Genomic DNA, 19,772 nt, shown 5'->3' with positions numbered 1-19,772 from the left:
ACACTGGTTCTACTTAGTTGAGAGTTGCCATGTTGTTGCGTTTTAGGGGTGTGCTACACCATCAAAATAAAATAATTTAATTGATTACAGGGTAATGAGCGTGAATTTGTGAAAATTATTGAGTGTTATACGAGTTTGTTGATATCCTGAATCAATAGTATTAATTTTAAGTCCTCGGAAAGTGAGAATTTAACACACGTGGAGTGGAAAACAGTAATAAAGGTGAATGATCCAAATACCTACATGTGGGCCTGAAAACAGTAGTTCTGCGTGTTAATAACTATGAGTGATTTATTGTTAGTTATTATTTTAACCTAGATTTGGTTTAATTTATCAATGTGCTATGCGTGCACATTTGTTATTGTTTTGCTCAGTAGTGCTTCCGAGTTTTTTCTTGTGTACAGTGAAGTGCTGTGACTGTCTTGTCGTCAATCGAGAACGATCAGTCCATTCCTTGCGACAAGGGGAGTGAACTTTGATACATTCAATCAGGTTTAGTGAGTTGGTTTTCAATTCATATAAAATTAAATATGTGTATACCATGCGGCCTAAGCAATATACCCCAATTGTGCCGCAATATTTCTTAAGTACCAGAGAGAATCCTATAATCGAAGTATGTTGTGTTCCTCAGATTGACTGGTTGTTGTTTTTCTGTCTTCGTCTCTCTCGAAACGGAAGTGGCTGTGTCTGTGAAAGCATAATATCGGCTGGCCTTGGAAAGCGGGAGGTTAGTGGCCTTAAGCACGCGGGATTGTTTACCCAGTGACAGCATGGAAGTTGGTTGCCATTAAGGTGGATCATCTTATGTTAACCCCGGCTGGACCATACAATCAGCCGTGGGTTGAGATTCAGAACAACAACAAAAAGCAGATACCCTTATTCATTTTGTGTAGTCCATGGCGTGGCACAAGCACGAACACGTAATGCTCATGGATAAAAATAAACCAAAAAGTAGGTATCTTCTTTCTCTTAACATTGTCTCTCCACACATTCAGTTAACACTCTTGATTTTGTCATATATTTTTAGAAAATTGTGGTGCAAAAAACTTCCTTGATCTCAGGACTAAATAGAGATGAGCTTAACCAGTACATTTTAAATCACTAATATTACTTCCTGTGTTTTTCAAGACCACTGATTTTAAAAAGCAATTTACCTTCATAATCATTTGAGAATTGCGTTTCTATTATTATATAAAATATAGTAGGTATAAAGTAAAAACAGCATAGATATATTTGAGCTCCACAACAAACTGGAAAATTCAACATTGATTAATAGTTTAAAAAATATATTAGTAATAATAATATAACATATATTCTAGTTGACATATTTGTCAACAATGTTGAAAAATAATCAAAATGCCCTTGTATTATGAAAACAACTTTAGTATGTAAAAAAAATTGATATGTTGCAAAGTTTGAAAGCCATAAAGCCATTTATTTCCATGTTTTTTATTTGAAACATCTAATCTGCTAAATTGTTTTGGGAGTCTTATTTATTCTTATAAGTTTTGTTATTTTAAATATATATTCATTTTATCCTATTCAATGTCAAGTTTATATTATAATTATAACTTTGTAATTTTGAACATCTTTGCTAGGATCTAGTTTTCTTGTTCTTCATAATAGTTTTCTCTTCTGTTTATTTTTTTTTTAACTTTTGTTTGACTACCAAAAGGTCTCCTTTTTCTCATACTTTGTTTCCTGAGATTTTTTCAAGTACTTTAATAGCTAATAATTGTAGTCATGTAAATAATGTAGAAATATGTAGTATGTTTCCTTCTATCTAAACTAAATTGTAGCCATATAGTAGCAATTGCTAAATGTAGTGTTCCTTCTGGTCTCAACAACTAGTTCCTTGTGTATAGAAATGTGTTCTTTAATTTTAACTGTTTTGGTTTGAGTCTGCACTTCTTTACATATTCCACTGATATCCTATCACTTGTTGTTACAACATTATTTACACCTTTATCTTTTATTTCTTTATCAGCAATTATATCAACTCCATTTCTGGTATTGGTTTTCCTTACATACCATTTTTTATATCTCACCTAGTTCTTTCTCTCTTCATTATTTTTCTACTTCTTGCAGACAAACAATTTATATTCTTCATTAAAAACACATTCACCAACTGTTATTTGTTAGATTTCACAGATTTTAAAAACCTGTTCTATATTTATTAACCTATAATGGTATATCCCCTGAGAAACTGTTCACCTGGAAATATGAAAGGATGTTTTCTTCAGCTTCTATAGCTTCAGCAATATTTTACCACAGGAAATATCTTTTTGTTAGTTTTAAAGGTCCTTTCAATATTATGATTTGAAAACATTTACCTAGTATTTGGTGATGTTTTGCCAACATTCTTCTTCTTCTACGGCACTACAGCCCAAAATGAGCCTTGGCCTCCTTTATTTTTTGCCTCCACCCTTGTCTGTCTGTGGCTGCTCTTCTCCATACACGGACTCCTAAAAGTGCTTGTGCGTCGCTGCTTACTGTGTCTTCCCAGCGCTTTCTTGGCTTTCCAACTGGTCTCTTTCCCTGCATTCTGGCGTTCAGTGCTCGTTTTGGTAGCCTATCCTCTCCCATTCGTATCACATGTCCGGTTTTGCCAACATACTACCAATGTAACCAAGGAGCATCAGCTTACATTTTTCTGTATAGACTAGAATCAATACTCTTAAGATTGCCCTAGCCAGTACATTTACCTCCACTAGGAGGTAAGTACTAGATCTTTAATTAAGCATGCCCAAGTCACAATGCAAAATTCAGTAGTTGTGGTCTGTAAAGGGCTGAGTTCTTGTGAGCAATGTGAAATATACTGCCTTGGATTCTCCTACAAACTCCTACAGATAAAGGCGATTTTTTTGCCACATATTATGTTTCATTAACTTACATGTGTTTATATGTCCTTATATCTAAAACAATTATGATGGCTATACAGTAGGCCAAGTAAGCAAAATGTGAAAAGAACACCCATTTTGATACAGATGTTATCATTCGCATGTATTTTGTATCCTATGCCTGTCCATGATTATTAGGCAAAACAGACTGAATAAATGACAGCCAATGACAAATGTAGCTTTAACAGTATGATAGCTACCAACTGTCAAAGTTCAGAAGTTTATGTTGGTATATCTGATACTTTGGATATTATTTTGCTTTCATTTTTATCCCACTACCATTTATTTTTGGCATGTTCCCTCTATGATAAAATATAATGTGGAATCAAAAGAAAAGTCATTCTTTGAGAATATCACTTCTCAATAAGTCACTGATCATGAAATATTTCCCATCTCTATATTCAATTTGTTAGTCAGAGATAGATCACAAAGAATGCAGTACATTTTTGGCACAGTATTTTTATACAAAATAAATGCCAACATAGGTTAGGTACCTATAACTTTTATCTGTCATTACTTGGATTCAGAATATTTAAAAATATATTGTTGTAACTTCTGAATTTATTTTTATATGCTTATAGATATAGTTAAATGAATACTCCAACTAGTTCAGATAGTTTCTACTAATAAATACAAACTTATAAATATCTCATTATTGTTATGTAATATGTACTATAAAAAATAGAAACATTATTTTTATTAATTAAACCTAATTTTTTATTTATACAAAAAGGACATATTATTTGGTAATAACAAACTTTCAGTGATGTTATAGGTATTGTTTCTTTGAAATTAAAGTATGCTATTATAATATAAAGGAAAGTTTCTAAATAGCTTATGACATTTTGTGACCTAGAAAAAAATGTGTTAATAAAATACTTGGCTCCAAGCAAAAAACTGCTTAACATACTATGTAGGTTACTTGATACCTTAATCTAAATTACAGGGTTGCCACACTGTTAATAAAAACAGTGAACTACTTAACTAATTAATTTCCATATACACATATTAGCGATGTAATGAATATTCACATTTGCGAATATTCACATATTTTTGCATATTCGCATTTGTGTTCACATTCGCAAAATTTGTGCAAATGTTTTGCGAATATGAATATAAGAAAAAAAATAATTTGAAGATTAGGTTAATAAAAATCCATTCCCTTCTCAGTTTATTTTTTAAGAAAACTCACTTTATTTTTCAAGCTTAGAAAACTATAAAATTAGAAAACAAAAAATTAATGATGCAATGTAAACAAACAAAAACAAATTATTCTCTGAAACTTTTATTATTCTGAAGTTTTTAATTTTAGACAATGATTTTGAAAAAGAGTTGCAAAAAAGAGATGTAAAGAGTTTAAACAAACAAACATAAACAGTTGTACTTCAGTTAGATAAGTTCAGATAAGTTCAGATAAATTTAGTAATTCAGCAATTTTCGGAACAAGATACATATAATTTATATAAACTTATCTAACTAAACACCTCGCACAAATGAGAGTGCCGGTAGTGCCGGAGACAAATACAATTGCCAAATTAAAAAAACTGAATATTCACATTTGCGAATATCAGTGCCATATATTCACATTCGCAAATGTTCAAAAAATGGCATTCGTTACATCACTAACATATACTTAGTACTTATGTAGAAATATTAACAAAAATTACACATTAAGCATTAAGTAATCAAGGTGTGTGTGGATATTTTAATAAATTAATGTTTAAAAACAACTGTATTAAAATTAAGAGATGAATTATTTTTGAATGAACTGAAATGTTAAGCAAGCCAAGCAAAAATGCATATAAAAAATATCTTCTGAGCTAAAAACAAATTATTTATTTTCATAATTATATTAACCACAAATTATTTTTCAAAAAAAAGAGAATCATCTAAGTAAAAGTAGGAATTATTGTTGGATGTACCAGCTTCAATAATTATAACAGATTATCGAGTAACCAATCAGAAATGTAGAGTAGGTATATAAATATTTTTGTCTGTGGGAACATCAGAGATAATTGGGAATGAGTTTTAAAATGAGAACATTCTATGTAGATATATGTGTACAGTTGGGAACTTGGATTTTTAACAAATACATTACCACCTAAACTTTAAGGAATAAGTCTAGATAGTTTTGTTTATATCAACACAATGTATAATTGTGTAGTCTAGTGTATTATATAAAATCAGAACCGTTTCAATTGATGTTAAATCAATTGCGAGGATATTTATGTCAAGTTCCTGAATGAACCATTTCTCAATCAGCTCTTTAGAGTGAGCTACATACTCCAATAAGTGGATCTTCTTTATGTACCATATTAGAATTGTCCAATGTTAATGATCACCATTGCGAAGGTTTCTGGATCTTCTGCCTCATTGAATACTTGTTTTGCATTTGTTATCTGATTCCATTCATAAATGTTTTTTAGCTAAGAAATCTGTTTTCTTCCTGTACTTCTGTGGTCTATTGTGTCTTTAAGAAATAGTTGTAGTATTCTATATACTTTTCTCCTGAATATATTTCCCAGAAAAAATATTTTCCAGTGGTTAACAGTCTTTAGTAATTCTTTATCTTTATTAGTTAATACTTCCTTATTAGTTTTCCTTGAACAATTTCTGAAGTGGAAATCGAAATGTCAAATAATTTAAAGTAAAATGGTGGTTTATTCTCAACAAAAATAGTAAATAACATTTATAATGCTTCAATTCAATGTCTTAGTTCTACAGACATGGTTATTGCTTCATTTTCAGAAAAATGGTTTTAGTCTTAGCTATTCTGCATTTTATTTCTATGTCTAGATCTAGTCCATTATGACAATTCCTAAATATTTAATTTTGTGAATTTTTTCAAACTTGACTCAGTTTGATTAAAACTTTGCATCTGGATGTGGGTTACAGCTAAAGACTAAGAATGTGATTTATTTTTCAGTTTATTTTAATGAATTTGGACCTTCAATAAAATTGATGTTTCTTCTCTTGAAATAGATAAAACAAATCATTTTAGTTCAACTCAACTCGAACACCTGCTATTAAATTCTTCATTTTTTGTATAAAGTAACACCCATTATTTCATATGAAAAGGTCACTAAATTTTATACTTATAATGCTTTTTGTAGCTAGGCAATTTACAGTATTTATTTTGAAAATGGCACATCTATCGTAGATGTGACCTTTTCTAAACAAATGATAAACATAGGAACATAGTTCTTACTGCAAGGAATATAGTCACAATCATCATTTTATGCAAAATCTTTCATTGCTAAATATTCCTTCCCAAGAGGTTTTCTACTTGAGGCAGCTTTGGTTGTATGAATTTTGTGTCCATAACTTAAAAACTGAAAATGTCACATTTTACTCATATCATGAAGGTCAAGCTCTCAAATGGCTCAACAAAGTAAATAAATTCATACCAAATGAAGTAGATGAATTACATGTTTTTTCGAATGGATGCTCATTTTTTTCAAGTTTAGCGGCAAATAACAGGTTTAAGAAAATAGTTTACTATTTCCCATTATGATTCGATTCATTTAATGACTGATAGGGATTTTGGGTGTACCAAAAGAAAAATTAGGAAAGTTGATAGGATCTATACTCCTAAAGAATATGAAGATGTGATTAGAAGTTCTTCAAGCAATGGAAAGTACATAGTAAAGAAGATTGGTATGTAATGGTGCCCATTTTTGTATAAGAAAACTGTTAAGTCAATAGAAACACAAAAAAGAATGTTGCCTAAAGATCAGAAAGTTTTGTTCCAGGTATCCTAATATAATCAGTTCACCTATACTTCTGACAATCAAGGAGTACTGCATGTTTCAGAATATATAGATAGTTTGGTTACACATTCTTTTTTAATGACGAAGCCAGCTGTATCTAGACAGGAACTACCATCTATAGAAAATTATAAAACCTATACTTCAAAAATACTCATAAATGCCAAAAAAAATGGATAACCTAAAATCGCTAATTCAGTTTATCACAGAAGAAAAAAAAGGTTTTCTATAAAACCATATTCCAGTGACCAACTACAGCATCAGAAGAGGATTTTAAATTTTTGTCACCTTCTACATTGATTAAATGACATTTTTTGTTACCTAACAGTTTTATAAGTATTTTTTCTCTTTTTCAATAAAATAAGTTTCATGTGTGCCATGTTTTTTAAGTAGGTTTGCATATTCTTTCATAATTTTGTGCTATTCGATGTATATTGTTGTAAGCAATTATCCTAAAAATTCTCTCATTTGTATAGAGCTTCATTACAGTTTAAAACACTGTTTTGTGTCTGGTGTACAATTTGGTTTTCTGTAGATGTACCCTTTTCCAAATAACTGAATCAGTTGAAGTAATATTCACTCATTGTCTTATATAGCTGTGAAACTTGGACATTCAAATTAAATACTTTAAAGAGACTTAAAACCTTTTGAAATGTGGATTTACAGAAAGCTCTTGAAAATACTCCCAACAGATTATGTTGACAATGAGGAGGTTCTTCAAAGGCTTAATAATTTATTATTTTTAACACTAAAAAGAGAAAAACTGCTTACTTTGGCCATTTCATAAGAAACAGTAGATCAAAGCTTCTGAAATTAATTATCGAAGGGGAAATAGAAGGCAAGAGGGGACTGAGATGTAAAAATTTCTGGTTGAAGAATAAAAGAGATTGTTGTTACTTCACCAAGATTGTTGCCAACCTTGAATAGAATATTATACCAAATGAAGATAATTGAAAAGCTTTACAAGTTCATTTAAAATTAATAAACTTATTAAAATTCAGTTACACACATTTGTGTTTTATTTTAATTTATAATAGTATGATGTATAAAAAAAATACAAAACTCCTTACACATTCAAAGCTTGTTCCATCCTAAAGACTTTTCGTGGACATTGATCTGCTGATAATATGTTAACAATTTGTATTTATTATTAATTTATTCTTAGGAAAAACTAACAAATAACCACTATATTTTTGGAATTAATAGAATAAGAAATATCTATACATTTTAATCAAAATATAAATGGAGTGTTTCGTTTGTTTTATTTAACTACAAATTAAAGCTTATTTTCACAAAAAAAGAATAACACAATGATATTTGATTTGTATTTTCCAAAATTTTTTAAAAGCAAAGATATATTTGCAAAATATGATGTCTTTAATTGGCAAAATAATTATTTTTGGCAATTAGAAACTCCACATTTATCATTATGCATTTTACTATGATTTTGAAATTAATTAATAATGTGACCTAGTTGGAAACACATTTTTAGCTGTAATTGGGTGCTTTCCAATTTAAATGCAGAACTTGACATTTTTTAAGAAGAAAGACCATAACTTATCAATGTTATACCACTAAAACCAATAAAAAAGTATATACTGTATTAAACCCCCTGGAGTGAAAGTCTTAGGAGACATAGATTGTGGCTACCCAAAGGTTGAGATGTCAATCAATAAAGCATTATATTTGTGATAATGTGAAATAGTTTTTGTAAGGTAATAGTTGCTCAATATACCAGGCAGTATCAGTTTTGAATTTTCCATGGGAGTCTATTTTTTTACTGAAATTACTTCAGGATGTTCCTTCTATCAATAATCATGAAATGTGTTAATCCCAAACTTTATGCTGAATTTTTTATTTAACAATATCTGAAAAAAATTTAAAATTTTTTGCTTTTGGCATTCATATTTTTGGCTATAACTAGACGAAATATTAATCCTACAAAAAATTATACAAGGTAGAAATAACATATTTGACAAACTTGAAAATTATAAATTTAATGTTTATTGTTTAACAAATAGCAATAATTGGGAAAAAAAGTACAAAAAAACATTAGTTTTTCCTTTAAATTTTTTTAACCCTTTAAACATAACTTTAAAAAATTCCCTATGCTCTCCTAGTTGACTAATTTTAATTTTTTAAAGTGCATTTGAAAGTTTGAGCATTTCTTTATAATGATGTAATTTTTTTTTAACTATTTTTTATCTGCTTATTTTGGACCCAGCATAATTTTTTGAATTTGCATTTTTTTTTTCAACCCTGGATTGCAAAATTATGCAACAATTATTAAACTGATCCTAACAAAATTCAGCACATATTTGTAGGCATAATGTGAAGCCTGTAAGTTATGTTTATGGGTTGAAAAGATTTAAAGTAAAAACTCCATTTTTTGCACTTTTTTTTCCAATTATTGTTATTTTTTAAACAATAAACATTAACTTTTCAATTTCTAGCTAGTCAAATATTATGTAAAATTGAAAAACGAAACTTACCCTTTATAATTTTTTTGTAGGATCAAAAAGTGCTCTATCGAGTTATAGGCAAAAATATGTATGCAAAAGCGTGATTATGATGAAATGAATTAATAAATAATTTAAGTACAATTTTTGCGACTGGCGCATATCACGATTATTGATACAAGGTACATTATGAAGTGATTCAGGATGTACCTAAATTAATTTTATAATTTGAGCTATATCAGAAAATTATATAATTTTCTAGGCAGAATAATAATATAGGTACCTAAATTTTTTCAGATGAAATAATAATAATTAAAATCAATAATTATATGATTGAACTAGAGAGAATAGTATATTAGTTGTTGATGTTGGCATTTTTTATACCTACTATTTTAAAATACTGATTAGTTACTTTTACATTTTAGATGATTCACAAGAGAATCCTGGACATTCCTAATTGAATTGGAAATTGTATGACTCTAAAGTAATGTAACTAACTATTGATTTACTATTAAAACCAAACAATTCATATTCAAACTTTAAAATATCCAAGACATAAATTCTTCAGAATTATTGTGTCTATCTGTTCAATAGTTTTATGAACAAATATTACAAAATTTATACATTCTTATTAACAGAAGAAAATATGCCTTTTTAAATTTCAACAAAGGGAATACAGATAAGGGAACTAAAATATATTTATTAGTAGTTAAAATAAATTATATAAACTGTTTTGTCTGCTGTAATCGGTATTAGAATATTCTGACTAAACTCTTTTAAAATAAATGGATATGTCTCGTCAGTTAACTGTTCTTTGCATTAAATAGCCAATCTATTTATCTATAACACTCTATTATTAAACATTATATATTTAACCTAAGAATTCTTTTTTTAAACAATTTTTTTAAACTATTCTTATGATTCAGCTAAATAAATTAACTTTTCCATTTCAATTTTGTAAGCAAAAGAAAGTATCCATGAGTATTTATGTACAGCAGGACCATATTTAAATAAAAAATACTTCCTGTAGAAACTGGATGGATGTGTATATCAAGAACTTACTTATGAGTAACTTTTGCAATCAATGTTAAGATGTACTTATGACAAATAATAGGAAACAATGTGATTAAAAAGTTTCTGGAGCTAAAAACATAAAAGTAAATAAGTTTTGTTACACCAGAATTTAAGATATATAACAAAATTTAAATAAAATCAACAATAGAAGGTTTACAGAGAGGGCAGATAGTAATTGTTAGTAACTATTTAAACTTATAAATAACACAGAGTTTTTATACCAATGGAAAATTTGTAAACCTTCTTATTTTTGATTTAACCACTCTTTTCATTTACATAAAATTTGTAGACAATAAGAATTATTAAATATTTACCTTTTAGTGCCAGTAGCACCTGGTGGTGGAGGAGACATGTCTCTTAGCCAAAGGCGGCATGTTCCTCTCTATGGCCGCTTAGTAGCTGAAGACACTTTGGGGATCCCACCGATGACAAATTCCTCATCAACTGACATTCAAGCAATGCAAGCAAGAATACCTCCTACCTTTAGGGACTCATCCTCAGCACCCCTTAGAAAACTTAGTGTTGATTTAATCAAGACTTATAAACATATAAATGAAGTAAGTATCAACTATATATTATTTATTGCTTTGTTCAAGCGTGTTAGTTTTCCTCCTTTCTTTGCTGATTAACTCGTTCAGCTTACTAAGTTCGTAACTCACAGAATTAAGGTCAGATACTTGTGGCACACACATGATATATTAAAACTTAACTATCCTCATAATAAATATATAGTCAATATAATTTGGGTAAAGAAAATCTGGTTATATTAATCTTCTTCAACAATGATTCCTAATGCATTTTGTTTTTTATAGGTGTATTACGCTAAGAAAAAACGAAGAGCAGCCCAAATTCAAGGAGAAGATTCTTCTCATAAGAAAGAGAGGAAGATATACAATGATGGTTATGATGATGACAACCATGATTACATAGTGAAAAATGGTGAAAAGTTCCTGGAGAGATACGAAATTGATTCTCTTATCGGCAAAGGTTCTTTTGGTCAAGTCGTAAAAGCATTTGATCATGTTGAACAATGCCAGGTGGCTATAAAGATTATTAAAAATAAGAAACCTTTTCTTAACCAGGCTCAAATTGAAGTTAAGTTATTAGAAATGATGAATAGGGCCGATGTTGAGAATAAATATTATATAGGTTGGTATTTATTGAAACAATGGTATGCTTAATAATAAAAACTAATAATAATTTCTTGTTTCAGTTAAATTAAAAAGACATTTCATGTGGAGAAATCACTTATGTCTTGTGTTCGAACTATTATCTTATAATTTATATGATTTACTTCGAAACACCAATTTCCGTGGTGTATCATTGAATCTCACAAGAAAATTCGCGCAGCAGCTCTGTACAGCCTTACTCTTTCTTTCTACTCCTGAACTGAATATCATACATTGCGATCTGAAACCGGAAAATATTCTACTATGCAACCCAAAAAGGTCAGCTATTAAAATAGTTGATTTTGGAAGTTCTTGCCAACTTGGTCAAAGGGTAAGTTTATATTTATTTTTTAGTGAAATATAATATGGTTAGAAATAGGGGGCATTTACATTAGTAAACCCCATATATCGTCGTGGTTATTGCAATAAGTCATGTATGAAAACTACATGTACATCTTCATCATGATCAGATAGCACTTGGCAACAGTGTGTGTACCTAATAAAACATGAAAATTATTTCGCTCCAACGAAATGTCGAACAATAGTAGGTAATAATCAGAAAAAATATACACAGTAAGCTGTATCGAGACAGAAAAAGTGCAGTGAACGAAAAAGCGTGGGCAAAACCCAAAAACCATAAGCCAACATACATGAATAGTGTAAACAACAGTAAAAACTAAGTGAAAAAGACATTTCAACTTGACAATTGACAGATTAGTAACGATAAGGTTACGAAACCGAACAAGCCGAACAGCGACGTTGCTGGATTGTGAGTAAAATCCACAGAAGCCTAAAATTGAAAATAAAGTTAAAGTTAAATTTACAACATACAAGAAATAAACCTTTTGACAGGCTGACAGGGAGTGAGTTTCTATTGTTATGTAAAGATGAAAAAAATGATAAAAAAGAAAATGGAAAATTAGATAGTATGGAGAATAGTATAAGAATATAACAAAAACTTGATGAAGTACAAAATCATTTCCAGCTAATGACAATTCAGATACATGGATTTGTCTTTTTTTGCTTATTTACCTGTAGTACAAATCATTGGGAGCATCCGACGACTGCTACAAATAGTGCAGATACTCGATCAACCAGAGCAGCGACAGGATTTGATGTTTACATATGCTCCCACATTGTCTTTGATAATGTCTACCCTAACTACAAGATAAGAAACAATTCCAGACCACAGTCTATAAGTGCTGAATATAATGTATAACAGAATAACGTTAAAAAAAGTTGAGTTATATACAAGACAACTAAGAGTATTGTGATTCTTAGATTAGGACAAGAGGAGTTACTTATTGTTCTCTGGGATGTAACATTAATATAAATAAAAGGATATATAAGCCATAATTTCTAATTAAAACTAAAAGCTAATATTTTCTAATTCCTGTATTTAATAATTTCTTTTAGATATATCAATACATTCAGTCAAGGTTTTATAGATCGCCTGAAGTACTTTTAGGAATTCCATATGATTTAGCTATAGATATGTGGTCTTTGGGATGCATATTGGTGGAGATGCATACAGGAGAACCTTTATTTAGTGGTGCCAATGAAATTGATCAGATGAATAAAATCGTCGAAGTTCTGGGTATGCCACCCAAGCATCTTCTAGATCAAGCTAATAAAACAAGAAAATTTTTTGAAAAATTGCCAGGAGAGAGAAGGTAAGTTTAGTAACTTATGAATATTTAAGTATGTGTTAAAGATGTTAATGAAATAGTAAAATTAATGGCAATTTGCCTGGTAAAAATAGTAGTTAATTCTTTATTCCACATTGCACTTTATGTGGGAATCAGTATAGGTTGTTCAGTAAGATGACGATGGTTCTATTATGTTTTATTTTTCCAAATATGTTAAAAAATACATTAACACAAACAAGCATAACAAAAATAGAACTTTAAATACAAGCTTTGACACAGTTTCCGGAAAAGAATATATGGGCCGGTATAATGGGGAATTATTTTGTGGGCCTAATATTCATTAAAAATTGAAATGCAAAAAATACTTCAATATGTTGGAGAATGAAATAATAACTGCAATAACTGAAGTAATCACGAATCACTAACAAGACTTTCATCAAGACATCATTTTTCAGTAAAACTGTGTTTCGTCTGCATTATGCACGCAATTCCAAAATTAATTTAAACAAGATCAGCGGATCTTAACCCATTAGATTTTTCATTGTGGGGTTACCTAAAGTTCAAGGTACACCAGACAAATCAACAAAACATTGATGATGTACGTCAGAGATCATATACCTTTTGCAATTTAAAAAAATTGAGGATGTGGCTGTCATCTGATGGGGGTTAATCAAAATACCGAATCTTTGATACCATTACAATCAAATATCACAGTTGTAGAAAGTGACTCATGTTTTAATTATTTTTTTTAGACCAGTAAAATTGGATGTTTACCCTATAGAAAAAAATATTTTTGTTCCAACAAAAGGTGAAAATTTAATTATTATTTAATAAACAAATTAGAGAATTATTGCAGAATCTGTTTAATCTCCTAAAAATTGACAAAAACCTTCTTCTTCTGACTGTTCAAAGAATATGCATTGAGATCTCCTTCTACATGAAATTAATTTCAATAATTTGACTGGTCTATTTTTAAACTGTTCAAATGTTTTGGTCAAGATTTGGTTACTAAGAAAAATGTAACGTTGTCAGCGTGTATGATTCAACTTAAAGTTATCTGCAATGTTGTAGTTAATATCTTTCTCTATCGGTAGATAATGTCTGCGATCAACAATAGCATCTCAAATTACGGTCATGAAACTGGCAACAACGCCATTGTTAGGGTAGCAATTTTATTGTCTGTTATCCGTACGTCGGTTTCATAAGCGCACTGACAGGGGTTTCAAAAAGCAAAGAACAGAATTGTTTGTAGTATTATTACTAGTGAAGGAGCTTTTACGTTTACTTTTTGTGAATTGTGAGTAATTTAGTTTAATTAAATTTGGTGACAAATAATAAATATGACTGACAGTAGCATAGTGAACCGTGTATCAAAAAGAAACATCACAATTTAACACGCGAAGTTTTAACAAAAGAAAATTTAAATTTAACAGAGAACAAAATTCGCCTACATTATGTAGTATTTTGACAAAAGTTACCGAAGCTAGTGTGTACAGAGTAATTAAAACAGACGATGAAACAAACGATAATAATACTTTGAATTTTATTTCAAAAAGGAATTACCAACTATAAAAAAATTGCTTCTTCTCTCCAATTTAATGAAAATATTCCAAAAATATCAAGACATGTTTTGTTACATACTGTACGTAAAATGAACTTTAAAGGTATTTCAAGAGAAAGAGAAACAGGAATAGTACCACTATTGAAAAATAAGAAATATTTTATGATGAAGAAAGTATTTGAAACAAATAACAGAATTTCGAAAAGATGGAAAAAATATTCAGATGAAATATGGTTAAATGAAGGACATACTGCGACAAAAATATGGAAGGATTTAAATGTGAAAAGCAAACGACAAGCTTTCCTAACTGGTTTGTCGACAGGCTTAAAAGTCCCTTCCGGAAAGTAAAAACACCTTATTAGCCATATTGGTATCGATTTAGGATTGGTTGAAAGAGGTTTAAATGCATTTGTTTTTAAAAAGACTGAAGATTACCAAGAGAAAATGGATGCAGATCATTATGAAAATGGGTTTCAGATATTCTGTTAAAAATCGTACCAGGATCTGTTATTGTTATAGATAACGCTCCATATCACTGCCGGCGTGTAGAACAGTTATCAACCACTAAATGGAAAAAAGCCGAGATTGCGGATTGGCTTACTAAAAAACATTAAATTCAATGAACCAATTTTGAAAATTGAGGTACTAAACTCTTAGCATGGTGTCATTAAGATAAATATATTAAATATGTAGTAGATGAAATGGCGCGTGAACGAGGCGTAATTGTAGTTAGATTGCCGCCATACCCTTGTGAGTTAAACCCGATAGAACGTATGTGGGCTCAAATAATAATGAAGTAGCAAGGAACAATGTTACTTTCAAATTTAACTATGTAAAAACCCGCTTAATAGTGCCTTCAGCAATACAGTCGTGAATAAAATGTATCGAGCATCTAGTGAAAGAAGAGCAGAATAGATTATGTATAATGTTCGTTTTTATTTGAACATAATTTTTATTTTTTATGGAAATAAATATTCAGTTAAGGTGACCCATTTATTACTAGTACTGTTTCTTACCAAGAATTGTTCAAGTGCTTAAGTTTCAGTTTTACCTGTGTTAAAAGTTACTAGACAAGCCTTTTTCTAATCCCATGTCATTAAATCTCATTTGACAATAGGAATTAAATTTAATCCTTGAATCAGTTGTTGCGTTCTGCACATACGATGATCTCAATATAACAATTGGGGTCATCAGAGAGGGAAGAGAAGATATTATGTTTAATCTAAAACTCGCTGGTTTCTCCCTTTCGAGTAATGCGGTGCATACAATGATTAATACAGTTATTAATGCAAAACACACATGAAATACAATCGGTGTTAACAAAATACAAATATAGAATACAGTAAAAAAACAAAACAAATGCAAAATGTTCAATTGACAATGTTCAATCGCGATCACGGCATAACTGAGATAAAGTTCTTAACAAATATGAAATCTATATAACAAGTAAACGTACTTGATATATGCAGCAACAAGATAAATGGTGTATTGTACCTTACCCAATGAAATGATAGCTCCAACCGCTATCGCCAACGTACAGGAACCACATAGTTGATAGTGGACCGACCTCCACCCTTACTGCATTTAATGACTGTCTCAGTCACAAGACCGAAGAGAAGTGGTGTCTCAGGTACTCTTAACCCAACGCACGTCTGTCTGATGCGGCATATGGAACCCGTCTCTTATCTCATTCTTATCTCAAATACACGTCTGTGTCATTTTGCAGATGGATCGTCTCGTAATATGTAGTTTTTAACACAGCTATATTTTATGTAAACGGAATCTTGGAATACGGGGAGAATCAAAACTACCACAAAGTCTGTTAATATTATATAAATGTTTATATATCGTTGCGAAACTGCAACATCAGTTATAAGTTTATTAATTTAAACGGATAAAGGGCTTTTCCCAAAAAATATATTTAACAAGGTCTAGTTTTCTTCAGTTAAGGCATCTATAAAATAAGAAAATAATTTTTATGACAATCAATTCGTTCTAAAATCGTGATTATTTTTTTAATAAAAGCCTTCGACTCACTCGTCGATTTCCTTTCTCCTCAATCCCACAAAGGTCTACATTGAAAATATTAATCACTTTCTACAATTTTGGTACTGTGCTGTAGATATTAGATCAAATAGAAACCATTTGTCCGAGCGATCTTTAAAATAAACGTGTTGACAGGGTGTAAGACTTTATCCTAGACTTAATAATTATTAGTGTATATATATTTACCTATATCAATATCATATTAATTACTATTTAAATGGGAATAAGCCACGATTAAAGGTTAAAGTAAGTTTATTGACGTTTCAATTTCCACTTCGGAAATCGTTCTCAAAATACAAACATTAATAAATTATTTAAATGTATATTTCTTTGTTTCTTATATGAATTTTCATATTCTATATGTAAACTAAAAATAATTTGATCAAAATCAGAATTTGATATCACATTAAAAAGCAAATCTTCAATACTTACAATATCTTGTTAAACAAAAAATCAATTAGATCTATGAAATTGTAACCTTACGCGGATCATGGACAAACTGGCTCTATATAGAATCTTTTCCAACCGTCTGTTTGAATATGCTGGACGTAACTTCAAGCCCTTTGGTATTAGGTTATTGTCTCTACATCTTCGTAAAAATTTGATTGAATTTTAACAATAGGTCATTTTCTTGTAAATAATTTCCAATCTCCGAAAATTTTGAATAACGCTTAAGTGTAATTACTTCTTCTTCTTCATGTGCCTTGTCCGTTCCGAACGTTGGCAATCAACATGGCTATTCTGACTTTGTTTGCGGCAGATCTGAATAGTTCAGCAGATGACAATCCGAACCATTGCCGCAAGTTTTGGAGCCACGAGTGTCTTCTCCTCCCTGGACCCCTTCTGCTGTCTATTTTCCCTTGGACGATCAGTTGTAGTACTCTATATTTATTATGTCTCATAACGTGACCCAAGTATTCCAACTTTCTTTTCTTTATACTTATTCCTACCTCTCTCTCTTTACCTATCCGGCGTAGTACCTCTTCGTTGGTCACGTGCTCAGTCCAGGATATACGTAATATACGTCGGTAAGCCCACATTTCAAAGGCCTCTACTTTTTTCATCAATGTTGCGGTCATTGTCCACGCCTCCATTCCATATAACAAAACCGGGAATACATAACATTTCAGAAGTCGAATTTTGAGAGGTAGGGTGAGGCTTTTAGAGGTGAAAATTTGCTTCATGCTAGTGAACGATGCTCTTGCCTTTTCTACTCTTATACGTATTTCCTTCGCTTGATCCCAATTTGAGTTAACTGTTGTTCCCAAGTAGATGTACGAATCCACGTGTTCAATTCTTTCATCGCCCAATATCAGTTGCTGTGGTGGTTGTTGGGTTTTGCTTACTAACATCCATTTGGTTTTTGTGATATTTAGTCTGAGTCCGTATTGTGCACTTGTTTTTTGTATCTTACTCATTAGGCAACTCAGTTCCTCCATGCTACTTGCTAGAATCACAGTGTCATCAGCATACCTTATGTTATTAATTATTTATCCATTTATCTTTATGCCTTCTGTGCTTTCCTCCAGCGCTGTCTTAAATACTTCTTCTGAGTATATATTAAAGAGTAATTACTTAACGCTTAATTTTAATTTCCGAAGTGGAAATTGAAACTTACTTTAACCTTTAATTGTGGCTTATTCCCATTTAAATAATAATTACTTTAAAATGCCACAAGAAAATAGCTTTAGAACAATACAATATCATATTGTTGTAGGTACATACTGAAAAAGACTAAAGATGGTAAAAAATATAAAATACCAGGTACCAGAAGACTTCATGATATCTTAGGTGTAGAAACAGGCGGCCCGGGAGGAAGACGGGCAAACGAAGTCGGTCATACGATGTCTGATTACTTGAAATTCAAAGACCTAATCCTCCGTATGTTGGAGTATGACCCTAAAACAAGAATTACCCCATATTATGCTTTGCAGCACAATTTCTTTAAGCGTACGTCAGACGAAAGCACAAACACCGCAAATAGTACGAGTTCCAGTCCCGCAGTCGCTTCTTTGGATATGTCTTTGACAAATTCTGGTAGTCAGCATGGTGAGTATGTTTTTAAATGAATTTTAGTATAATTTGCATATACAATTATTGATTTTATAATGATATATATGCGAATTTCCATAGAGACGTGCCAAATGGATATATAGTTTCTAAAATGATCCAAAATAAATTACATATTTTGAGATTAAATTTTCCTTGTGCTTAATAGTTACAACACGACATGTACCATTTAATTATTGCTTCTAATTCAGCTATGAAAACATTCAAGGCTTATCTCAAAAGTGTGCGATCTTCGTTCATAACTTTGCAATGCTTTATGCTTCGTCATTCAGCTCATGGTATTCTTCGAAGTTATTCCCATTCAACTTAATAACATGCTGTCATCGGTGCTTTAAGTAACAAACGTTCTGAAATTCAGTTTTTGTAATGATTTCCAATGCCATTGTATTTGTTTGAATTGCCTTTATTTCCTCGTCAACGTTCGATGGCTGCTAGTGCATTAACGTGATGAAGAAACCAGTCATTCTTTCAAAAATGTTTCCGGTTTCTTCTCACTGTATCACGCAATCTTTTTAGAACTTGAACATACCTTTGTTGATTTTTTATCTCTTAGACCATATTCACCACGATTGCCAATGCTAATGCACGATTTATCATTGATGACCATTACAAGTTGACATTTTCAAGTGTTGTTCTGGAAGATCGACCGGACCGAGAGAACGCGGGTCACTGTCAACAGACCCGTGGCTATTTTTAAACCAATTCAACCATGATTTGATCTGTTGCTTATTTGCATCATTTAAATAGTTTCCGCACTACTTTTTTCAGTACCACTTAATACTTAGTTACTGTTTCCGCTTGTACTCCACAGAGGGCGCTTAAACGGCGCGAAGTTATAAACGATGCTCCGATACTTTTGGGACAGATGCATTGATTTATTAAGTGTCCATTTGTATTAAAAAAGTTATCTGAAAAGCCTTTTTTTTTCTTTTGCAAAAAGTAATGCGAATCAGTGAAAAGTCACTCAACGACTTGGCAATGCAGATGAAAGTAAAAAAAGAAGTCCATTAAAACAACTTTGTCAAGCATAAACAAAACCAGTATAATTGTGACGGAAAGAGTAGAGGAGATGTGGCG

The 19,772-nt window shown here is 30.8% G+C and overlaps 1 protein-coding gene across 3 annotated transcripts in view; it reads left to right on the top strand.

Moving 5' to 3' along the window:
- Positions 1 to 19,772, top strand: part of mnb (minibrain) — a 45,717-nt gene continuing 25,945 nt past the window's right edge. The window contains exons 1-6 of one of the 3 annotated variants that reach the window (XR_011951045.1): positions 1 to 951; positions 10,522 to 10,757; positions 11,013 to 11,349; positions 11,414 to 11,700; positions 12,786 to 13,042; positions 18,343 to 18,674. Coding sequence is in view for 2 of the 3 variants with exons in the window: in XM_072532864.1 (XP_072388965.1) it covers positions 897 to 951; positions 10,522 to 10,757; positions 11,013 to 11,349; positions 11,414 to 11,700; positions 12,786 to 13,042; positions 18,343 to 18,674 (1,504 nt within the window). In the remaining variant the exon portion in view is untranslated. Of the gene's footprint in view, positions 952 to 9,591; positions 9,611 to 10,521; positions 10,758 to 11,012; positions 11,350 to 11,413; positions 11,701 to 12,785; positions 13,043 to 18,342; positions 18,675 to 19,772 lie in introns of those variants that run through there. The other 2 variants (XM_072532864.1, XM_072532865.1) reach the window with 2 other exon arrangements.

This window comes from Diabrotica undecimpunctata, chromosome 5, assembly GCF_040954645.1.
Source record: "Diabrotica undecimpunctata isolate CICGRU chromosome 5, icDiaUnde3, whole genome shotgun sequence".
Lineage (NCBI taxonomy): Eukaryota > Metazoa > Arthropoda > Insecta > Coleoptera > Chrysomelidae > Diabrotica > Diabrotica undecimpunctata.
Note: the sequence above shows the minus strand (reverse complement) of the source record. Positions and strands in the feature narration are given on the sequence as shown.